This window comes from Periplaneta americana, chromosome 5 (genome assembly GCF_040183065.1).
Source record: "Periplaneta americana isolate PAMFEO1 chromosome 5, P.americana_PAMFEO1_priV1, whole genome shotgun sequence".
Classification (NCBI taxonomy): domain Eukaryota; kingdom Metazoa; phylum Arthropoda; class Insecta; order Blattodea; family Blattidae; genus Periplaneta; species Periplaneta americana.
The window spans coordinates 55,819,301-55,842,161 of NC_091121.1; the positions used below are offsets into that span (position 1 = coordinate 55,819,301).

General features: G+C 35.4%; 1 protein-coding gene across 1 annotated transcript in view; it reads right to left on the reverse strand.

Annotated features, from left to right (window-relative positions):
* The window catches only part of LOC138700414 (uncharacterized), a 70,328-nt gene extending 49,688 nt beyond the window's left edge, over positions 1-20,640 (reverse strand). The window contains exon 1 of the mRNA XM_069827032.1: positions 20,484-20,640. Within this exon, the coding sequence (XP_069683133.1) occupies positions 20,484-20,573 (90 nt within the window). The 5' untranslated portion in view covers positions 20,574-20,640. The remainder of the gene's footprint in view (positions 1-20,483) is intronic.
* Positions 20,641-22,861: the final 2,221 nt, after the last annotated feature.

A 22,861-nucleotide genomic window follows, 5' to 3' on the forward strand; every position in this document is an offset into this window, starting at 1 on the left:
TGTAAGCTCCGAAAATTTGAATTAAATGTGAATTTTCAACATTGGTTTAAATAGAAATTTCAATGGGAATAAGCATTATTTTGAATTAACCAATAACTGGAATTATGCAATATCGAATTACCAGCGTCTCTGTATTTCCTCATCTGATGATTAAAATGCAGTAGGCTGATGTCCCAGGAGTTGTGGCTATTCAAAAACTAAGCACTGCTAACCTATCGGAGTAAACTTTTAACAGTGGCAGCGTGCACTAGAAGGCGTGGGTTTTTCTCGGAAATGTAGCTGCCTTCTGTGCATAGCAGAACAGATGATGCTGCAAAAACTTATGGTTCAAGTGTGTGCTGGCAGCAGGAATCGTATTACGCTGGGAGTAGTGTTGGGCGTGCTATGTCGATATTTTCATATATAGAATGGAAGTGAAATAGCCCTGTAGATTTCCAGAGCCTTTATAGCTTATGTTGCACGTAACAAAAACTATAATATCATATTGGTGGAAAGTTAATAGTTTTTTCAGCAAACATTTGTTTTCCCAAATGTTTAGCAATCTCTTATTCGGTAACTATTGCGAGTAGGATCGTGATTTTTGTCCATTCGATAGGTACTCTAATAAAGAATAATTCTGTGTTGTTTGAGTAAAGGGAGATGTAATAAAAATGAGTTTTGAGATAAATGAAAATTAAACTTCGGACCCTTATTGAAAATAATTTTCTAACAAATAAAACATGTTAAATGCTAGTATTTTTTTTTATTCTTGCATACCCACTTGTATAATTTAACTTATGTGTTCATCTGGGTAACAAAATTCCATCTGCACAAAAAAATGACTTATCCCTCTTTACCCGAACACCACAGAATTGATCCCTTTGGCGTATTTCAATAGCGTGCACGGTTTTCGTGTAAATTTAATTTTAAAAACCTCTAAATTCAAGCCACTGCACATTAAATCATTAACAGAAAAAAACTAATATAAAAATTATAAATTGAAAATGATAAGTAATTTATTTTCAGTATTTGTTAAGTATAACATTTGGGTTGCATTCAAAAAGTATTGACTATTCAATCTATCTTAAATAAGAAGCAATTAATTGCAATCAGAATGCAAGCAAGTCACAACGTCTTGGCAGAGAACAGTTCAGCTACCTAAACACACCGAGTTCGTTGACCCCTTACATCTGTATCACGAATAGAGTGTGTTAGCGACGATGTTGCCGGACTGCTGAAACTTCAAACTTAACTTTCTAATTAATCGTGCATATAGGTTTCCTACTCATTTACGTATACCCTATTGTTCCTTTCAATCTGCAAAATTATTTCACTTCCACTCTGTACTTATTCTCTTGACCGATGCAGCCATTCGTAACCATCCCAACGAAGAGGATACCCTTCTCGTTACATTTTTGTTTACCTGAAGACGAAGTTGAATCAACTTTGAAAACATAACGAAATCATTCTATTAATTATCAGCAATGGAAAAACTTCGAGTTATGCCTCTTCTGAATAAGCTAACATTTATTTTCATCAATTCAGACTGATATTAAAATCATTGTTCTTCCTACCCACAACTATGGGGGGGGGGGAAAGAGAGAGAGAGAGAGATGCGAAGGTCTCAGAGCGAACTGACTGTTATGTGGAGATACGAGTGCCTCCCAGGTCAAAGTGTTAAAAGTACTATCTCTAGCATTAGAGATGAAGGAAGAAAAATTCTGAGGTGTTACTATAGGTTTATTTGGAAATTAATAAACAAAACAATGTTACGTAAACAAGTTTCTAAATATAGGTATTAATTATGCGATTTATCTGTTTATAAAATGGGTAAGAACGAATTGGCACAAACCTAGAGAATTTTTTTTTAGAGAGAGTTCACTCAGTTTATTTCACGTGACAATGAGTTCATGAGATATCCGTTCCTTTGGTAAAAGTATAGAACAAAGTGGAAGTGAAAGGATTAGTAATGAAGAACATGCTAATACTAAGGCCCAATTGTATAAAACTCCCTGACTAAAGATCAACTTTGATCGAAGATCGAAAAGTAAACCGAGTTCAGACACTTCTTCTATTGTATAAAACTTTTCTGCGATCAAATTACCTTGGTTCAAATGCAATCTAAGTTCACGTGAAAAGGATTTGGCAACATCGCATAAACAGGTGAAATACGTGATGCGCGGACCACGTTATACAGATTTGTTCAGTGTTGCCAATCTAGCGATTTTAACTTTTTTTCAACAATTTCTTTTAACTTTTATATTGCTTAAATAGGGATTCAGTGACCTTTTTAGCACCCCATAGTGACAAAATTTAATCTTTCTTGGTTGATAATGAGAAATCTAGCGACTTTAAAACTACTTTTTCGCGACTTTCCGTATTACACTCTGTTGGAGACACTGTTTTTTTTTTTTGAAATGTAAATAATGGCGGACAATAAGAAGAAGGTTGACTGTTCTCCAAGTTGTTATCATGTTATGGTGTTTGATACTGCCAAACATAATAAAGCTTTATAAAACGATAATTTTCGTTTAGTAATACGGTTAATTGAACATTTATGAATGTACCTATCATATCCATTAATAATTAATGATTGTTATAAACATAATATAATTATAGGTTATGTTATTTGATACTGCTGAACACGATAGAGCCTTATAAAATATAAGAATGTTTGTGTATTAAGGCAAGAAATTGAAAGAAATATATATAAATGTACCTAACATATCTATTAATATTAATAATAATGGATATTTTATTTGCACAATCTGTCACTCGTATATTTCAAACAGAAAAGAAATAACTGAACTTGGATCATCTAACTTAATCGGAGAAATTTCTTCAGTCAAAGTTGACTAGTTTGAGACAAATTAATCTCAGATTAGACTTTATACAACACAAAATTCCAAGTTCAGCTGAAACAAGGATCAATTTAACCTCTGATCTAAGATTAAATGGTTTATACAATCGGGTCTAAGAGTAATAGTGTAGGTGTTGAGGTGAATCTGCTATTATTGCAGGTGATGACATTCAAGCTACCCTATTACATGACATAACTCTCCACAAATACATATCATGCACAGTGTGGCCCGCCGAAGTGGTGTGCAACTTGAAATTGAGTCACAGTCTACCATCTACCCGTAATATGCGAAACCCGAATCACGTAAGTGAAGTGAGTATTCAAGCCCACTGCTGTGAAGTAACGGTTAGCTCGTCTGTGACCGTGAAACGAACGGACTCAAGGTCAAATTCTGGTTAAGAAAAATTACCTCGTTGGGATTTTTTCCAGGATTTTCCCTCAACCAATTGAAGCAGAATTGCTGAGTAACTTCCGGCGTTGGACCTCGGACACATTTCATTATTAATTTACATATCATCATCATCATCATCATCATCATCATCCATACCATAGCCCGGCTTAACTTCACGGTGCGGCATGCTGTAGCCTACTTGTACAAGAGCGCGGCCGTTGGGCTACCCAATCATTCAAAGAATAGAAGTTGTAAGCACAATAAGCCTTCGGGTCCCACCTCCGTAAAAGAGAGAAAAAAGTGAGTAGGCATTGGATATCACACACATTCAACCTACAACCAGGATTGCCAAATTCTCTCGTTAGGAATCCAGGACAGGTGATGATATAATACAACTGATCTTATTTATGTTAATTATATAGGACCTAAACTGGTTTCGACATGATCTCATTTTCAATTTCTTCATTGGAAAAGGAAAAAGTTGCGATGCCGGCAAAATCCTGTGATTCTGAAGAATAGGCAAGGCTACACGTGAACATGAATTGCACTGTCACTTGTCTGTGAGGTAAACTTTTACGTCACTTCTCTTCATTGGGCAGGTTAGTTCCCTTCCCCTACTCGACTACAAAATGTATCGCAAACCACTATTACGTTCATATACTTTCGTTGTGTAAGAGACGAGCGAGGTCGTAGGAATCCGGTTTCACAAGGGTTATGAATAATGTGACGTCACTATCTCACAATTACTCGACTGACCTCACTGATTGACCAGCTGTTGCGATTGGCAGATAGATAATATTCATGACGGTGCAGAATCAACAGTTGGTCTTTAGTATTTTGATGGTAGGGTAGGTCCAGATGCGGGTACTTAATGCGCTCAAGTTGGAACCTACGTTCAAACTGCACCAGTTCTGAACTGAAGCACTCAAATTATATCAATAAAAGAAACTTACTGCTGATTGGTCAGTTTCATTTCGCATGCATTGACGTGAAAACCAATTTGTAAGCTCTTGCCTAACATGAAAAACCTATCATCTCTTTTATACTAGATGAACTTTTCCAAACTAAATTCAGAAAATTCGGTAAAATCTTTTTCTCTCCCCTTCGAAGACCAATATGGGACGAATTTTCCAGGGCAGTGTTTGGCAGCAAGTTTTTTTAATAGTACTTTTATAGTTATGCATTAATATCATTTTTTAATTTTTAGGACCGACATTTTTATTTTAAATATACGCAAAATACTAAAAAACGAGCTTCTCAAGCACAAATGAATGGGTTATTTATGAAAGGGCCTAAGTCGCTAATTTTGTGAAAATGAGTTTGTAATGTAATACTGCTCTTTGGGTGTAGGTACATCGATTTAGATATGAAGAGGACTAAGTTTCGCACTCTATAATGCTTAGTAGAATTAATAATACAATTTTTATTTCAGCCTTAATTTCAAAATGTCGGCCAGTAAGCAGTTTTTCTTAAACTGCTAACAATTTAGTATTCAAGACTTAGGCCCTTTCATAAATAACCCATTCAAATGTAAGTTTTAGGCATTTATAGGAGTTTATGGTTCATTTAGGCATTTTAGATCCCATAGAATTTTAATAGAGGGATGCTGTGTACATAAAACTTAGCGATATCTTAATAACATAGTCTAGGACGCAGCAAATAAAATAGGTACGGAATTAGAAATCCGATCCCTTGTCATTACAAAGGAGAAATACGAATGTAATTTATTTCAGAATATTGCATAGAACAACATGGACAGTGACTGTACACTGAAAGACAGAAAAATGAAATATGTGCAAATGGATTATTATCTTATCATTATTGTCGTTACCGTAATTTACATTCAATTGATTTTTATATAGGCACTACTTTTATTTGTCATCAACTCATGAATATGAAGTTCTTGTTGTGAGGCGATTAATTCAGTTTTTACGTAGAATAAAAGTATAGCTACATTGCCGGAGAAAGGAACTGAGGTCCGAAGCATTTGATGTCAATGAAAGTCGAAGTAGAGTATTTGTAACGCAACACACACTGACTCTTACCGTAGTTTCCTTGGAAATGAGTGTTACATCATCACGTATATTTTCAAAGGTAATAATTTCTTCCTTTCAGTGAATAGCCTACAGGTGAATTCTCAGTACAGCAGGAAGAGCTCTACGTGTATTTATTTGTCTATGAGGAAGAGTGCGGTTGATGACAACCCAACCGGCTGCGGGGATTTACCAACTTTCGCTTTGGAAAACGACCAGCTGACGTTCGCTGCCAGAATTGCCCATTTCGAGATTTACGCGATTTTCTTTGTCTCTAGCAGATCCATCCTCCGTAGTGTAGTTATTGCAATGCTTGTTCTGATCTGAAGTCGAGGAATTAAACATTGAAAATCAATAAAAATTCGTTAGCATGACTTCCAGGGCGAAGAGAAGATAAACCTGGTCATGTGGAAATACTCCTATCCTTGAAAAAGAGAGCTTCAGGCAAAATTGTTCTAACGGCTTTACATCACCATTATACACAGTCTTTATAGTAGGGTAAGGTTGCCTAATTCCGTGACATATTTAATAAATTCTATATTTATGCCAAAACTGTAATAAACATCTTCAAATAAAACCTAAATGACGTTATTTGGACCTTTAGCTACGGTTTTTCTACAACATTCAGTGTCAACAGTTTCATAAGTTTGATATATAATATTCGTAAATGATTCTTCATTGTTATGCAGTGGCTCCTAAATCCGTGACAGGGATCCAAATTTCGTGATAGCGGTTTCCTAATTAAGTGAATGATATCCTAATTCCGTGATACAAAAATATTCCTCATTAACTGCTCAGAAAACAAACGTGTATTTGGAAAAACGCATTAAAGTCATGGCAGGCCTATATTGTTTTAATATGGATTAAGCAAGAAATTACAACATAGAAAAAGGGCCTAAGTGACAAATTTCATAGAAAATACTTGTGTAACTACAGAATACATATTACATATTAATGTATTATAAACAAAATAAACTGAAAGTTAAATTCAATACAAAATTAAATTTGAATAAATTGAATCATAGCACAATTATTTCTCATTATTTTATATTCCTGATAACAGCAGTAATTAAGTTAAATATATGTCCTATTATTTTATTTTATTACAATTGATGTTTTTTATAACTTATTTCTATTATTATTTCCACGAACTATTTTCTTTCATAGACATTAATTTTCACAATTTAGCTTTGGCATCACTGGTCGAGTGAGCCAGGAAGGAGAAATATGAAAATAAATCCGAAAATGGGAAAGCTCCTGTAGCATTAAAGACTTATTAATTTGTCCTACAGAATAAGATCTGTAATATAGACAATTAACATTTGAGGAGAAAAATTCACTCCTTGTATAATGACAGTTGACTTGGACATAAAACGTCAACATATATGCCTAACTTGGAGTCAGGCCACAAAGGAAAACATTGAAGGAGGAGAGTTCGGTCCGGTGCTGTGGATTGAATTCGGCGTAGCTCAGTGGTCAGAGCGCTTGGTACGTAGAACCAAGGATCCAGATTCGATCCCTGACTCCGGAGCGAATTTTTCTCCTCAAATATCCTGTAGTATTGTTATTGTCTCACAATGTTTAAATAATCATAATCATTCAGCTGACTATAATCTACAATAATATATCATTTTTATAATGCTATATTAATTCTTACCTCAAATATAAAATGTTTCTTCAGGAACGGTCACAAGAGAAAGAAAAACTTACTGGTCAACCACCTTTCACTGAACAAAAGCTTCTGCAGTCGACTGCTTCTATTCAAAAGCCGGGTAGTCAATAGAATTGAAAAGAAGACATCTCCTGGCATCTGTTAGGTATTTCAAAAACTTAAAAGTCAGAGACCACAACTCCATGGTAGTTAATTGGAATTTTATCATGGAATTAGGGGTATCACGGAATTAGGCATCTTTACTCTACATAAATCACTCGTAAAATACCGGGTGAACTGTTAGTCGTCATTAATTTTAGAAAAAAAAAATGAACGTACAATTTGCATCACATGAATTGTGCCATCGTGCAACGTTGTAATCAGTAGCCGAATGCACAGCAGGCTGTTGTGTTTCGGTGAACAACCCTTCACTGGATGTATTTTGAATAGAGGAGTGGGAGAATAGAACAATGTTTTATTTTCGCTGCCAGAGTTAAGGCCATAAGGCCTTCTCTTCCACTCAACCAGCCTTAGGAAGGTCTTTGCCCTGTAGATTGTTTTTAATTTCGTAAGAAAAAAAACAGATGGTGTATTGTTTAATTTGTTTTCAACGTGTAGAGAGAAGCTGTAAGCAGTATTTTGCAGTAGGAGATGATGATGGAGACGACGACGATGATAATAATGATAAACCGGTTATTATTTTTTATAGTTTTCTCGTCTACATTATATTTTGTCCGCAAATGAAATTAGGAGCAGAGATACGAATGTAATGCCCATTAAATTTTTATTTCATGTCTTCCCCAACTTGTGAGGTTACCATACGACAAAGAATAATGGAAATACGATTTAAATCTAATAAAACATGTAACAGAATGGACTGCGAGAAAATAACTCAGACGTGGAGGGCGTGAATCAAGCAGAAGAAAAACAGTTCACATCCGCCAAGCCTTCACAATACTTAAACGACACTGTAGACCTCTTCAGAAATGATTATAGCCGTGAGGTTTCGTGTTGTATTACAAAGAAAATTCAAGGTTAGTTCCTCTAGTCCGCCTTTTATTAGGATAATTGGGAGTTGTCGTGTGATTTTTTATAAAGTCTCTTGGGGCAGAACAAGTAACTTGCACGCCATTTTATATTTCTCAGTTGATTACATAACGTAACTTTACTCATCTTGATAAATTTCTAATTTTGGAAGTAGACCTAAGTCTAAGCCTACCTAATATAAAGCGTAGCAATAGAATTTAACTTCTCCCAAAGGTTATCCTTTAAATATAATACGGAAATATCAACACAAAAAACAAAAATCATTGAATTTTGTAGAAAAGAACCAACACAAAGTAAAACTTTGTTTTATAACAAGATATTTGAGAGGAGAATATTTTTTTACCTCGGATATAACCTTTCTGTTCTGGTATAAAAGGATACAGTACAAGAAGAAATTAGGTACAATAAATAATAAGAGTTATGCAAATGTTCGTTGTTCAAAAACACTCTAGAATACGTGTGAATTACACCTTAGCATGGTCAGTAGTTTCTAAGTTATGGCAGCGAAGTCCACCGCTAATTGTAAATTGGTTTGCACAACTGATTTCGTATGGATGGTATGATTATCGAAAAATCAAGTAGGCCTACCCGCCATTATTAAAAAAAAAACATTGTGAATGTAAAGTATAAATATGTATTTAAAATTTATCTGATATAAATTGTAAGGAATTAAATTCCAAACCCCAACATGCCTATCTCAAGTAGAATAGAATTACATGTATGGAGTATCATTAAAAATAAAATGACCATAAAAATGTGGATGTTACGACTACAGTTTTATTTGAAATTGAATGGGAAATGTTTTGCAGTTTCTATGGTTATTTTCTAACGGTGCGCTTTGTATTTTAGTTCGTCTGCACTCAGAACTTCAATAATTGAATGGTGAATTTGCAAAACGACTTAAGTCCACATTTTGGGGGTTTTGAGTTGAGAGCATGATTATGTTACTGTGTGCAAGGGGCATCGTTTAGTAGCAGAATGACTTTAATCCACGACTTTTGTATAGTTTTTATTAGCAGCAGAATATTTGGTTAAGGGGCAAAACGACTTTAATCCTAGACTTAAGTTGTTTTTTCCTGTCAAGTTCTGAAGAAAATGACAATATGTAATTTTAATCATACACTCAGCTGACAAACTGTTTTTTGTCTGTTGTCATTGTTAATTCTTTCCGAACTTATCTCACGTTTACCATTCCTTCCATTGCATTCTTCAGTAGGCAGTTCTATTCAGCCAGTGACACAACCAATTCCCTTTGTACTTCTTGATCATTTTCAGCATCATTCTTTCTCCACACTTTCCAACACAGTGATTTATCCCCGATCAATGAAACCAAAATTCAAGATATTCGTAAAATGCTTAAGTACATTCGTGATTGAGAAGACGTGCATACATTTTACGAAAACATTATAGCATGGGAGACAACAAAGAATTCAAAGATAAAACTAAGCTGTGGTCTCGTTATAACACTCCTAAGAGTTGTCTGTGCTCTTGTGATTAACAAATTGTTCAAAATAATGTTGTTTAACAATTGCAATAAGATTATTTTATGATTTTGGTATAAATAGGCCTACATTTAGTTAAACATGTTTATGTGTCAGTAATCTAATAATTATGATGCAGGATTGAAGTTAATTTGCAGAACAACTTAAGTCCTGAAGATAATTACATTTTTTACGACCTGAAGAAGAATACAAAAGTATGAATTTTTATAATAAAACTATTTCTCTTACATATAAAAATTATATAGTAACAATATATGATTCAGCGAGGCGTCGACCTGGTTGGCAAGTTGGTATAGCGCTGGCCTTCTATGCCCAAGGTTGCGGGTTCGATCCCGGGCCAGGTCGATGGCATTTAAGTGTGCTTAAATGTGACAGGCTGATGTCAGTAGATTTACTGACATGTAAAAGAACTCCTGCGGGACAAAATTCCGGCACATCCGGCGACGCTGATATAACCACTGCAGTTGCGAGCGTCGTTAAATAAAACATAACATTTAACACTTCAGCGAGGCTAAAAACAGTTTTCTTTATTTTCTCAAAACTACTTCTAGAGACTTAAGTCGTTTTGCAAATTAACCATTCTATTATGATGATCACGATAATAATAATAATAATAATAATAATAATAATAATAATAATAATAATAATAATAATAATAATAATAACTTTGCGGTATTCCGGTCTAAATCTTGTGTATAACCCCGTAAGACCACAAAGAAAAGACAAAACAAGGAATAACCCAGTCCTCATGGCAGGAAGATATTTTCTCAACTTCCTGATCGGAAATGGAACAGGGTCGTCTCATCTGTAGCTAGGAACACTGTCACTTGATATTGTCATAATAAAACCATTATTAAATGCTGATTATCAGCAGAGCAGGATTCGATTCTCGGCAGGATAGCAGGCCTCTCCCTCCCACACGGTTTGGGTTCCCTTGTCTGGAGTGGTGCATCGTGCCATGCTGACCACATAACAAAGGACTTCTCAAGGACTGAGGCCAGAAATCCTTCAACTGTACGTAACAATTTAACAGCGTTGCCTGGTAGTGTGACCTACTATTAAAAATGTGAAAGCAATGAAGAAGGTCGATAACGAAAATGTAGTAAAATACAATTTACTTATAAAATACATTCTTCGCTTGTATCTAGATAGGCCTATACTTATGACTGTCGGGTAGCTCAGTTGGTAGAGTAACCGGCTACGAGGCGGAGCTTGTATAGGGCGATTGGCGTATGATAGGAGTGCGATGTAGATATGCATACGTAACGAATTCTCTTTGTCTTCCTCTCTCTCCCGTTAGCAGTTTGGCAACAGCGCAGTAATGTTGGACGAGTATTGACTGAACTCATATGCCTTCTAAAAACATATGCCGTATAGCTGCGAATTTAAAGCAAATGCCAGTTTTGTTCCTTTAGAAGGTGGTGAAGAATTATGTTACAATTCATACAAAACTAGGCCTATTGGGATAATTTCATAGTGCCCTAAAATGTCCTCAAATGGTGATTAGTGCTTACTTTCACATTTTAGGCATACGATTGCCTAGTCGTATGCATGCACGCGCGCATATACACAGACACACACACACACACATACACTCTCTCTCTCTCTCTCTCTCTCTCTCTCTCACCGTAACGACAAATGCGTAATTGGAGCCATCTTACTTTCTTGAAATCTGCTTCAAAGGTTCGTAGACTTAATGACTGAACCTCTGTTAAAGTGCGTTTTCATTGAAAATATTTTGTATAGGACTTTACCGGTTAGTTGCAGTAGCGGCTCGTGGCTCGAGTGGTAGATGGGGCTAATATGGGCATTATTATTATTATTATTATTATTATTATTATTATTATTATTATTATTATTAATGTTGTTCCTGCTTCTCTAGTAGTCTAGTATATAGCCTATAAACTTAATGAAAAGGACAGAGATTTCAGAAGAGTATCTACCCTGTTCTTAATAGTAGGCCTACTACATTTTCATAGAGTATTCGATTTGTATGCGTTTACCGTATTGAAATTTTCATGAAAACGGGGATTGAAAATCATGAATCTCAAGGTCGATACACATAGAAAGTGGGATCGTATCGTATTCAAAACGATCTCGATACGCTAAGCGCGTGAACGATAGTCATTTGCAGGGTTGCCATACGTACGACTATAGTCGTATACGTACTATTTTGACTAATTATACGTGGTACGATCGAACTCTATGTCGTACGTAATTTTGTACGACTGTTTTATTAAAGGGACAAAATTATTTTGGGACTTTGGCCTATAAATAAAATAAAATTAACAGTTAATTCGTCTCGTTTAGACAACTTCTCTTCATTCATTATGTCATTGATTAATATGAAAGAAACACGCTTTAAAGGGATAAAAGATCCTTTGAAAATCAATATGGTGACTACACTGCTATGAAAATCATAATTCGTCATCTTGAGCTCCAGGTTTCATGTATGGTGCGGTTATATCAAAGTAATACGAGTTCAGAGATCTGCTAACTTCATTCTATATTGAACAATGGAAGCATTTTACCAATGAAATATTACCGCAGTAGGATTAAGAAATCTAAACGCGCCGACATTTTAGTGGCGTCGGATTTGAGTCACATGTAGTGGATTAATTTGATGTAATCATCAGCTGCCGCATTGATTGATATTAAATATCTGCCGTCGCGCAGGCCAAAGATAAAGTTTCTGCTGACTTTCAATATAATAATGTTGTTTCCGTCCAAGCGTCATCGTGCATGCTTTACGGGGATGATAGTTCCGATGAAGAAATAGTAATTTGAATGCTGAATGTCATTGTGGATGTGAACAACAGTAATATTCCTATTTGGAACTAAAATTTTATGGTAGAATTATATGTTTATAGGTCTATGAACAACTTTTTTTTGGGTGTTATGTGTTGCGCGCATTATCTATAAAAATGGTAAAATGATTTAATGTACGACAATTTTATGCTGAAATACGACCTTTTTGGTATTATCGCCGCGCTCTCATGCTTAACATGTCGGCATCATACAATAACATGCGGTGTGCTTTTAAAACATAATTTGCCGACCGATTGTTGCTCTGTAGGTTTCACTCTAAGCGTCACGTTGTCACGTCTACTTCCTCGATAACAATAAGCACTAGTTTGTTATATTGTTCAATGGCTATCATTATCATTATAATTATAATTATTACTAGTGGCTTGTGCAGCAAATACTGCTGCAAATTAAGTTCGTTAGACGTTCAAATAAAATTTTTCAGATTTATTTTCAATGAAGAATACTTGTCTATTTGATCGTTATTTGCTTCCATATTAATGAAACATACTCCCTCTGAATGGATTTTTTTAGGCCAAATACTTTTTCTTGAACCTATCCAACTTCAGTTTTTGAGTTTCAACGCGAAAACGCAAGTATCAATGTCAGGACGATAGCAGTAGCTATTTCAGGTCATTGTGGATTGTAGGCAAAAGTTAAAAAAATGTCAGGTTTGCTAAGCTTTCAAACAATAGCATTTTCGTATAGCTGCTGCATGTAGAACTTGAAATGTAGAGCGTAAAATCATTTTATCCTACTAAGAGATCTTGCTGAAATGATCTGGAGACTACAAAATTTTCCATGCCTCTTATTTTATCAGTAAGTAATACCTTTTGATCTTTCCTTAGGAACTGTAATTTTTGCTCTCTCGAGCCAATACTGAAGACAATGACACATATCAATATCTACACTACACCGCCATTAAGTAGGCTATATGAAAAAGACCCAACCCCACTGGGTTAATAAGTATAAAAATATTTGATTTTTAATAACAATATTATTATCTTACTTAAGTTTTGTAGTTATATATAGCAGCCACTCAGTAAATTATAGAAATGAAGATCTCAATTAAGATATTCTCTACATTTACTTACATAACCACAAAACGTTTCACTTTCATATCATCAATATAGCATCAATATTATGTACAATTAATGAAAAATAGATGCATCATATTAACCATAATAATATTTAATTTCTAATGGTAATAATGTCATCAAACCACCTAAAGTTTCGTAGATTTGAATATCCAATACACAGCTGTACTCAGAAAATTATACACTGCAGAATCAGTTTTTAATAACAAATTGAATTGAGCTCTAAATATGTCGGCAATCCTGGAGGCCATGGCCTTCATGTAATAGCCTATTGTTTATTGTAGTGTGTGTTTTGTTCTGAAATTCAATCAAGTCGGCCGTGATTGAATAAAATTAGTTCTCAAAACTGACAACAGATGGATTTTGGAAAATAGGAAAATTATGTAGGAAAATTGACATTTCACTGAAAACTACTATTTTTCCGAAAAACTTTGGATGCCAGGCATGAAAATGAGGGGTTACTCATTAAAATCCGTTCAGCCGTTTTCCCGTAATTTCCATTACCAGTTCAAATTTGATATATATATATACTAGTGGCTTGTGCAGCATATGCTGCTGCAAACTAAGTTCGTTAGACGTTCAAATAAACATTTTTCAGATTTATTTTCAATGCAGAATACTTGTCTTTTTTATAGTTATTTGTTTCCATAATAATGAAACATACTCCCTCTGAATGGATTTTTTTAGGCCAAATACTTTCTCTTGAACCTATCCAACTTCAGTTTTTGAGTTTCAACGCGAAAACGCAAGTATCAATGTCAGGACGATAGCAGTAGCTATTTCAGGTCATTCTGAATTGTAGGCGAAAGTTAAAAAAAATGTCTGGTTTGCTAAGCTTTCGAACAATAGCATTTTCGTATAGCTGCTGCATGTAGAACTTGAAATGTAGAGCGTAAAATCATTTTATCCTACTAAGAGATCTTGCCGAAATGATCTAGAGACTACAAAATTTTCTAGGCCTCTTATTTTATCTGTAAGTAATACCTTTTGTTCTTTCCTTAGGAACTGTAATTTTTGCGCTCTCTCGAGCCAATACTGAAGACAATGACACATATCAATATCTACAGTACACCGCCATTAAGAATATGAAAAAGACCCAACCCCACTGGGTTAATAAGTATAAAAATATTTGATTTTTAATAACAATATTATTATCTTACTTAAGTTTTATAATTATATATAGCAGCCACTCAGTAAATTATAGAAATGAAGATCTAAATTAAGATATTCTCTACATTTACTTACATAACCTCAAAACGTTTCACTTTCGTGTCATCAATATAGCATCAATTTATGTACAATTAATGAAAAATAGATGCATCATGATATTAACTATAATAATATTTAATTTCTAATTATAATAATGTCATCAAACCACCTCAAGTTTCGTAGATTTGAATATCCAATACACAGCTGTACTCAGAAAATTATTATATACTGCAGAATCAGTTTTTAATAACAAATTGAATTGAGCTCTAAATATTTCGGCAATCCTGCAGGTCATGGCCTTCGTGTAATAGCCTATTGTTTATTGTAGTGTGTGTTTTGTTCTGAAATTCAATCAAGTAGGCCGTGATTCGATAAAATTAGTTCTCAAAACTGACAACAGATGGATTTTGGAAAATAGGAAAATTATGTAGTAAAATTGACATTTCACTGAAAACTACTACTTTTCCGAAAAACTTTGGGTTCCAAGCTTCAAAATGAGGGGCCATTTATTAAAATCCGTTCTGCCGTTTTCCCGTAATTTCCATTACCAGTTCAAATTATACATATATATATATATATATAATTATTTTATATACGAGTACGTTGACATTCTTAACTCTTAATAATAACTCATATTAATTTTTAATCACATACCTTAATGTTCGTCCTCAACACAAGACATTGCAACCCCGGTTTTAGTCCACGTGGATTAGACAAGTAGGTGTCATTTAATAAAATGGAAGCAGCTTATTGGTTGCAATATTGAAATTGAGGCGAGTGACTGGAGCGGCGACATAAGAAATTGAAAACAGTAATGCAATTAAATTTCAAAGACCTGCCGAATGTTATGCACGAGGCCGCTCAAGGGCCTGCCGAATGTTAACCATGAGAGCGCGGCGATAATACGACGGTTGCGTTTCCTTTATCTGCGAACCCTGATCATTTGATATGTCAGCTGTTTCACCAAGAGCGAGCGAAATTATGTATGTTGAAAAGGCGTGTTGTAACACAATATTTTGTATTTTCCTGAAAACCATTACTACCATTCTTCATTAAAGCCAGAATATTAATTTGTGCGAGATCGTGCGTATTTGCTTGTTTTCCGCACAGAACCAATACGCGGTAAGTGTGAAATACCACATTCAGTATTCCCAACGTAACACACATAACAATTTCCCTCTTCTTACCGCTTAAGCGCGACATTCATTTTACTGCTTTAGGCTTTTAACATATTATTTTTAGAGACGTTTAACATAGTAATAATTATAAATTGGAAACTTACCACTGCAATTTCACCTAAATTGCACTGTTAATTATTGTTTTTAAATATTAGCAAAAATTAAGTAAAGTCTACTACTCCACGAAACTTATTGCATTCCTGATACAAGTAACATTAAGCAAGCAGTGAAAAAATCAACAAGATTCCAGATGCGGATGTTATTACTGCAATATGTTATATAAATAATATTGTTAAAATATTAAAAGGAAAAGTAAATCATTACATAACCTTACCGTTTGTTTCAAGTTCGAATTTATAGACTGGGGGAAAAAGAAGACATGTATATCACGGCCTGCTGGAGTATAGTAAACACAGAAAACACTTTATAGCAACAATGTTGAAGAAAGATATTTTTGTTTTCCGAAGTTGCCGTCATTAAACAGAAACCAACATTGAGATTTCATTGCAACTAATTAGAAATTCGTCTTTCAGGTATGTAATAAACGATCTTCGCACAAAATAATGTACGATACACGAGCGGTATGTTTGTTTTCATGTTCTCGGAAATTAAAAAAGCTCAACTACGTTTCGCTTTTTCAATCTTTTCCTTGACCATGAAAACGTCAACATACCGCTCTTGTAACGTATATTACTATTTTCATGCGCCTCACTAAGAAAACTCAACACCAGGGTTGCCAGATACAGGAATTGGAACCGTCGTACCAACATATGAAAATTGTCATACTTCAGCATAAAACTGCCATACATTTCTCAGTTTCATTATATATATATATATATATATATATATATATATATAATTCTAGTCCACCGCTGTATAGTAATGGTTAGCATGTCTGACTGTGAAACAAGCAGGTCGGGGTTCAAATCCTGGTTGAAACAAGTTACCTGGTTGTTGAGGTTGTTTTCGGGGTTTTCCCTCAACCCATTACGAGCAAATGCTGGGTAACTTTCTGCGCTAGAGTCATTTCGCCGGCTTTATCGCCTTCATGTCATTGACACCAGAGAAGCATCGCAGTTCATAAAGAATCATAAAATAAACCTACATTTACATAAATTATGTCTACCAGTAAATTTTAGTTCTAATTAAGAATACTATTAATTATTGTTCACATCCACAATGGCATTCAGCATTGAAACAAATCACCACCCATTTCTTCATCATCAATACTGTCGTCGCCGTAAAACATGCAGGATGCCTCCTGGTTAGAAACAGCTTTGTTATATTTAAAGTCAGCAGAAATTTGATCTTTGGCGACAGATATTTTAGTATCAATGAATGCGGCGCTCAAAATTATATCAAATTAATTAATCTACAGTCGACTCAAACCCGACACCTCTATAATGTCGGCGCGTTCTTAATGCTAGTGCGGTACTACTTCAATGATTAAAAGACTTCCTTTGTCGGACGAAGAGGAAGTTAATAAAATTAAACCTGTATTACTTTGCTGCAGCAGAAGATATCAGATGATTGAAGATTTATGAGTCATATGACGAGACAAAGAGGAAGGCAGAAAATAGAAAAGACTGGAGAATGCTTGGTTTGCAGTGAAAGACCTGCCCTTGGGCAGAACACTATGAATGAATGAATGAATAAATGAATACTTTGATATAACCGCGCCGTGTACGTGAAACTTAGAGCTGAAGATGACAAATTATGACTTGCATGGCAAGCATAGTTCCCAGATCGATTTTCAAAGCATTTTCCCTCCTGTAAAGTATGTTTCTTTCATATTAGTCAAGGATATACTTAATGAAGGAAACTTGTCTAAAAGGGACGAATTAACCATCAATTTTATTTTAATTATTAAGCAACATTAAAGCTCCAAAATAATTTCTTCCCTCCAGTGAAATAGTCTTACAAAATTACGCACGACATAGAGTGCGGTCGTACCTCGTACAATTAGTCAAAATAATCGTATCCGTACGACTGTCATCGTACGTATGGCAACCCTGTTCAACACTGTCTATAGCTCAGATCTACAGTGACCAACATGCTAACGTTAATCAACATAACTACTTTCGAAACTACAGTTTCTGTATTCAAATCGTTTTCAATACGTATCGAAAATTATATGAAAACAGGGATAGGAGGGATCGTATCCAGTACGTAAACGTAATCAAGTCGATTTGAATACAGTACTCCATAAAAACGTAGTATATATTATACGTACCACTATTATCACTAATTTAAACGTACCGGTACGTACTAATATTATCATTACCATCTTAAAACACCAATCCCTAATAAACGCTAGCCAGAATTTATGTTTTCCACAACTGCTAAACGTAAACTGAAGACTGTAATTTGAAAAGTGTCTCTGTAAATGATCACTGAACATATTACATAAGATTAGAAGAATGGAAGTTCACATATAGCGTCGTGTTCAGTGTTCTTTTTTATTGCGGGAATGTCAAAACTAGCCCCTAGCTTGACATTTTGAAGTGTATTTGAAACTTACTCTCCATCACAGTATCGCTGACAGCCAGAATCAGTGTTGCCATACCTACTGATTAAGCAGGAGATTTCCTGCTTTTTTTTTTCATTGAATCTACTCTACTTCTTTTTTTGTCAAAAGTCCGAATTTCTCCTTCGTTTTTGGCATGCTGCAGTCACCTGGTTCTATGCCCGGATTTTAAATTTATTACATATTATATTATGTCACCATGTCTTACTTTTCCATCTTATACACAAGTCAAACAATGTTTTCATTTGTCTCCCCAACGAGCTAGAAGTAAGGATATTCTTCTAGCTCGTTGTGTCTCCTGCTCATAGCGCGTCGCCACAGTGATGCTTAAAGAGCAAGAACACGTGAAACAGTGAGAGGGTAAAGCGTAGGTAATAGTATTTTGTGTTACATATCGTGCACCGTGTTCTTTTAAAATGATTGAAAGCCGGGGGGGCTCTACAATAAGGACTGCAGAGCTGCAGAACCGCCATTTAAATGGACCTAAAAAATTAAAAATGTAAAATGTGCTTTTATGTAATCTAGTTCATTATTTCATTTATTTTTCCAATTCATTCTCCTTCGATTCGAGATTTTACTGTCTGTAGGAGCCTTGAACTATTCGAGAATTTTAGCTGTAGTGTACTTTTCGGATCTGTGATCGGCAGTTCCTGGAGCTCAACGTAGGGTAGTCGGCAGCAGTAAACTGGTTTTCTTCACCGTCCCATAAGACTGCATTAGTGCTGCAACCGAAGCAGCTCTCTCCGAATACACAAAAGAACTGTCAACACCCTCATCTCTTTATGACCTGCGTTAGAACACATAGGCTTCTGGACTACTGTATATCACTACAGTTCGTGTGTTACAGTGCTGTGGGTGGTTTGATGTGATTAGTCAGTATGTCTAAGGAAATATTTTATATTAAAAATGAATGAAATGAAAACCTAATCGACCAACTCTTTTCGAAATTAAAAGAGAAATTGCATGTTAACTTAAGAAATTAGGACGTCCTACACAGAATTTAAATATTGAAATTTCTGGAAAAAGTCGAGAAAATCATGTAGCCTACTAGTCATTTTAATAACGAAATGTGTAATGGAAACGATTGGTTTTTTGCTGCGCTCGTGAAAACGCTTTCTTCCCCACCCGTGTATCCTGTTTGGAGGAGAAAATACATGGACAGACGCCGGAGTGAAGGATTTAGTTAATTTGACTTAAAAAACTAGAAAAGCTTGTGGGGCACATCTCCACTACGTGACTAGTTGTACCAGGTGGGAGAGGTGTAGCGCACGGATAGTTGGAGTACAATTTCGGGTGCACAGTCAACTTCGAGAAGGGGCTGTAATTACACGCGTTATCCGATTTAGATGCAATAAACAGCATGTGTTTGCTAAATACACTATTTTTCATGCAGAACTGCCAACCTTTGTAACCGCGGGCCGCTACTGATTGAAAGTGTCCCAGCAAGAAAGAAGAGTAAATACTTCTTCCCAGAATTATAAATCAGAGTTGGAAAATTACGAACAGTTTAAATTGTAGTTATGCAAAAACAGGAACAGGGATCGTTTTTCGTCTGTTATAATCGCGGCTAATGCAGTCCTGTCTTTAATATCATCTTTAAAATACATCTCCTTCTATCTAAAATAGTTTGTCAATATACAAAAAAACTCCTGATTAATACATTTTAATGCGAAACATTGTCAATGAGACATTACTGTGTAAAAACAAAATTGCATGACTTATTTACATACGCTGAGTAAAGATGAAGTAGTAATATTTAGCAAAATTGTTCAATTTCATTGGTTAGGGATGTGCTATATAGTAATAAAACAGTATCATCTTTCTTACAGTATACACTGTTTTGTAATTGATATTATAATAAGAATAGAAAATTAATGTTTAATTAATCTACTGTAATCTCCTGTTTTTCCGATGGTTTTCTCCTGATTTTCGTGAGTAGGTCGTGGCAACATTGTTCCAGTTACCGATACTCGCTGTGAGGGTTGCGAACGAATTAGCCCTTAAACTTTTATGTCAAAAATCTGGTGGGGCAAAGTCCCTTCAGTCTTTGAAGGCAACCCTATTTCAGATCTGCTTGTAACTTATGAGCTCAAGTGCAAAAATTTAAGTCTCGTGAAATTGCGCGAGATTAGGAATTGTTACCGGTATTGTTATTGAAACTGAAAACGGCGTTGAAACTTGTGCTAAGGAAGTTTTGTACTCACCTCTTCGCCTTGTATGCAGCCTGCTTCGCTTCCACTCACAGACTCAGCTGTATTTACTGCTGTGTATCCCCAAGTGAAATGCTGTTGCATTCACGCCTCCTCTCCGTCTAACCTTGGAAATCTCCATCCGTCCGTCCGCAATGACGGAAGCCGTTGTCATAATACTCGCTTTAAAGATCGGGGGGTCACTGACTTCCCTCTCGATTATGGTCAGTATAACAGTTCTGGAGGGAATACAAGAGTCATGTTGCGGGATTTCAAAACTTCACTTTCGTTTCCGAATCTAGGCGATCTAGGCACAATTTCTTATTCTTTGTTTTGCTCATTAAAACGGTTCTTGGGGTGACTTGGTGATTCTGTTATTAGCAAAATTAACTTACTTCAGTAAATACATAGCGTTCTGCCAAATGGCACAGTTTTCACTGCAAACCCAGCATTCTCCAATCATGCCTATCTTCTGCCTTCCTCTTAATCTCCACATAATTGAAGAGTCCACTGCAAGAATGATGGATGTCATTTGGAATGCATTTTGCAGGAGAAGCAATTGAAAGTTTGAAATGCTTAGCGCTCAAAGCTTAACTGTGATTTTCCGATCATTACTGCACATTGACTATCAGTGTTAATGCCATATAACTCTCTACGTACATTCTATATGTCTTAAGCTATGCATTGACAGTCTTGATTCATTTTCGACAAGAAAGTGACATCCACCATTCTTGCAGTGGACTCTTCAATTATGATCCATTGTATCTTAATGTCGTCTATCATAATGATATCTTCTTCTACCCTGAACTTTTCTCCCGTTCACCACTTCTTCCAGTGCATCCTTCAGTAGGCAGTTTCTTCTCAGCCGGTGAGCTAACCAATTCACTTTCCTCTTCCTGCTCAGTTTCAGCATAATTCTTTCTTTACGCACTTTCACACATTTTCATTTCTTATTCTGTCTATCCAATTCACACGCTCCATTCTTCTCGATATCCACATTTGAAATGATGCTAGTCGCTTCTCTTCACTTCGCCGTAATATCCATGTTTCTGCTCCAAACAATGCCACACTCCACACCAAGCACTTCACTGGCATCTTACTTAGTTCTTTTTCCAGAGCTCCGCAGAAGATGCTCCTTTTTCTATTAAAAGCTATCCTCCTTTTGGGTTCCTGGCAGCAGCTCATGTTATTGCTTATAGTATACTTCAAGTATTTGAAGCTGTTCACTTGCTCTACTGCCTCATTTAGAATTCGTAAGTTTACCTTCTTTACTTTTCTTTCTATGACCATGGTCATCGTCTTGTTGGTATTTATTTTCATTCCATACTGTTCACAGCTGTCATAGCTCCTGTAGCCTGTCCTTTAGTATATTTTCCCCTTCTGCTAACAACGCCATATCATCAGCAAATCTTATACATTTTATTCTGCTTCCTCCTACTATCACGCCTCCCTCCCTCCCATGTTCTGAAAACAGTTCTTTACTAAATCCCCCAAGTAGGTGATAAAGGGCATCCTTGTCGTACTTCTCTCCCTATTTCACTTCCTTCAGAAATTTCTTCTCTTATCCTGACTTTGATTAGTATTTAAATGTAGTACTTATTGTTATTTTAAATCCTTAATGTCTGTTAAAACATTTTAAATTTAATTGTGATTGTTAAAAATGAAAAATCACCCCGTTTACAATGACATTGTAAAGTCTAAATAATGTATTTGGGTATTACTTTGTTAAAACATACATTAACGCGGTTGTTGTAGTATTTAACTCCCGTGTTATCGGAATGTGACTGTAATTGTACAAATGAGTGATTGCGTGGAGGTGTAAAAAGCTACAAAATAAAACAAAAAGAAAAAGAAACACCCACCAGCTGTTTAATTTACTCCATGAAATTTAAAATACAGTATACACTGTTTACCTACATAACCTATAGGAGAACTAATTTGCAACATGTGCAAATAAAAATGTTCATCCACATACCCTTAAAAAATATGATCCGAACAGGTATTGTGATGTCATCCCAGCCTTTATCATGACATGAGGCGGGTTCCTTTCCAATTCTTGCACAAATTGAGGGTTTTCCTTAGACCAGAAAACCACATTCCTCCTGTGAGAACTGCGATATATCGCACATTCATCAGAAAATAGTACTTTTATGCGAGACAGACCACTTCGAAATTGTGTCCACATCATGAAACGTTTGTCTGTTTACTTACGGACCGTGTAGAAAACCACCTAATTACATTCTATTTTCATGGTACCACTAGCGACGTCAAAGTAAACTTTTCATGTGATAGCGTTCCAATTTTTATATTTTGTACCTCGAACATAGACTTTTCACATAAAACGTTGTATCAGACACAGAAAAGTATGAACAGTCAATATTAAAGTACATCTA